This window comes from Eimeria mitis, genomic scaffold, assembly GCF_000499745.2.
Source record: "Eimeria mitis Houghton genomic scaffold, Emh_scaff519, whole genome shotgun sequence".
Taxonomy (NCBI): Eukaryota; Apicomplexa; class Conoidasida; order Eucoccidiorida; family Eimeriidae; genus Eimeria; species Eimeria mitis.
Genome location: NW_013573480.1, coordinates 14,350 through 14,831, shown reverse-complemented (window position 1 = coordinate 14,831; position 482 = coordinate 14,350). Strand labels below are relative to the sequence as shown.

Sequence of the window (482 nt, the reverse complement as noted above, 5' to 3'; positions counted from 1 at the left end):
CACAGGGCAGGGGCACATGGGAAGGGAATGTCCCTTGCGTAACGGCGTAGCAAGACGGAGAGGCGAAACTCGCTCGAAATGCGGCGGAAAGGATCATTATGCTAGGGATTGTGCAACAAATCGTCGAACAACGAACGGAAATCAGCGGGTCATTACGGCAATGCACACAGAAACGCGGGAGGGAGATTCACGGTTAAACGAGAAGGCCTAGGCATTGGGGGAGAGAAATGTCCTAGGCCAAAACGAAATAATGGCAGGGTGCACCTAGTAGCTTCGGGACCGAATGCCATTAACATCTCCACTTCTGCAAAACGGAACGATCAGGCGAGCGACGGGAACGAACGCCGGAGGCACGGGTCACCGACGAGCGGGATCCAAACTCATGGGAACGGGAACGGAACCAACGCGGGCACATCCCGTGCGGGACGTGACGAGGTAGATCAGACAGGCCAAGAAGAATATCTTCTACCCCCGTGGCTTTG

General features: G+C 55.6%; 1 protein-coding gene across 1 annotated transcript in view; it reads left to right on the top strand.

Annotated features, from left to right (window-relative positions):
- EMH_0014920 (uncharacterized protein) overlaps positions 1-42 on the top strand; it is a gene marked incomplete at both ends in the record, with an annotated part of 1,190 nt that extends 1,148 nt beyond the window's left edge. Inside the window, one exon of the mRNA XM_013500249.1 lies at positions 3-42. Coding sequence (XP_013355703.1) covers positions 3-42 — 40 coding nt within the window. The remainder of the gene's footprint in view (positions 1-2) is intronic.
- Between the last annotated feature and the right edge of the window lie 440 nt (positions 43-482).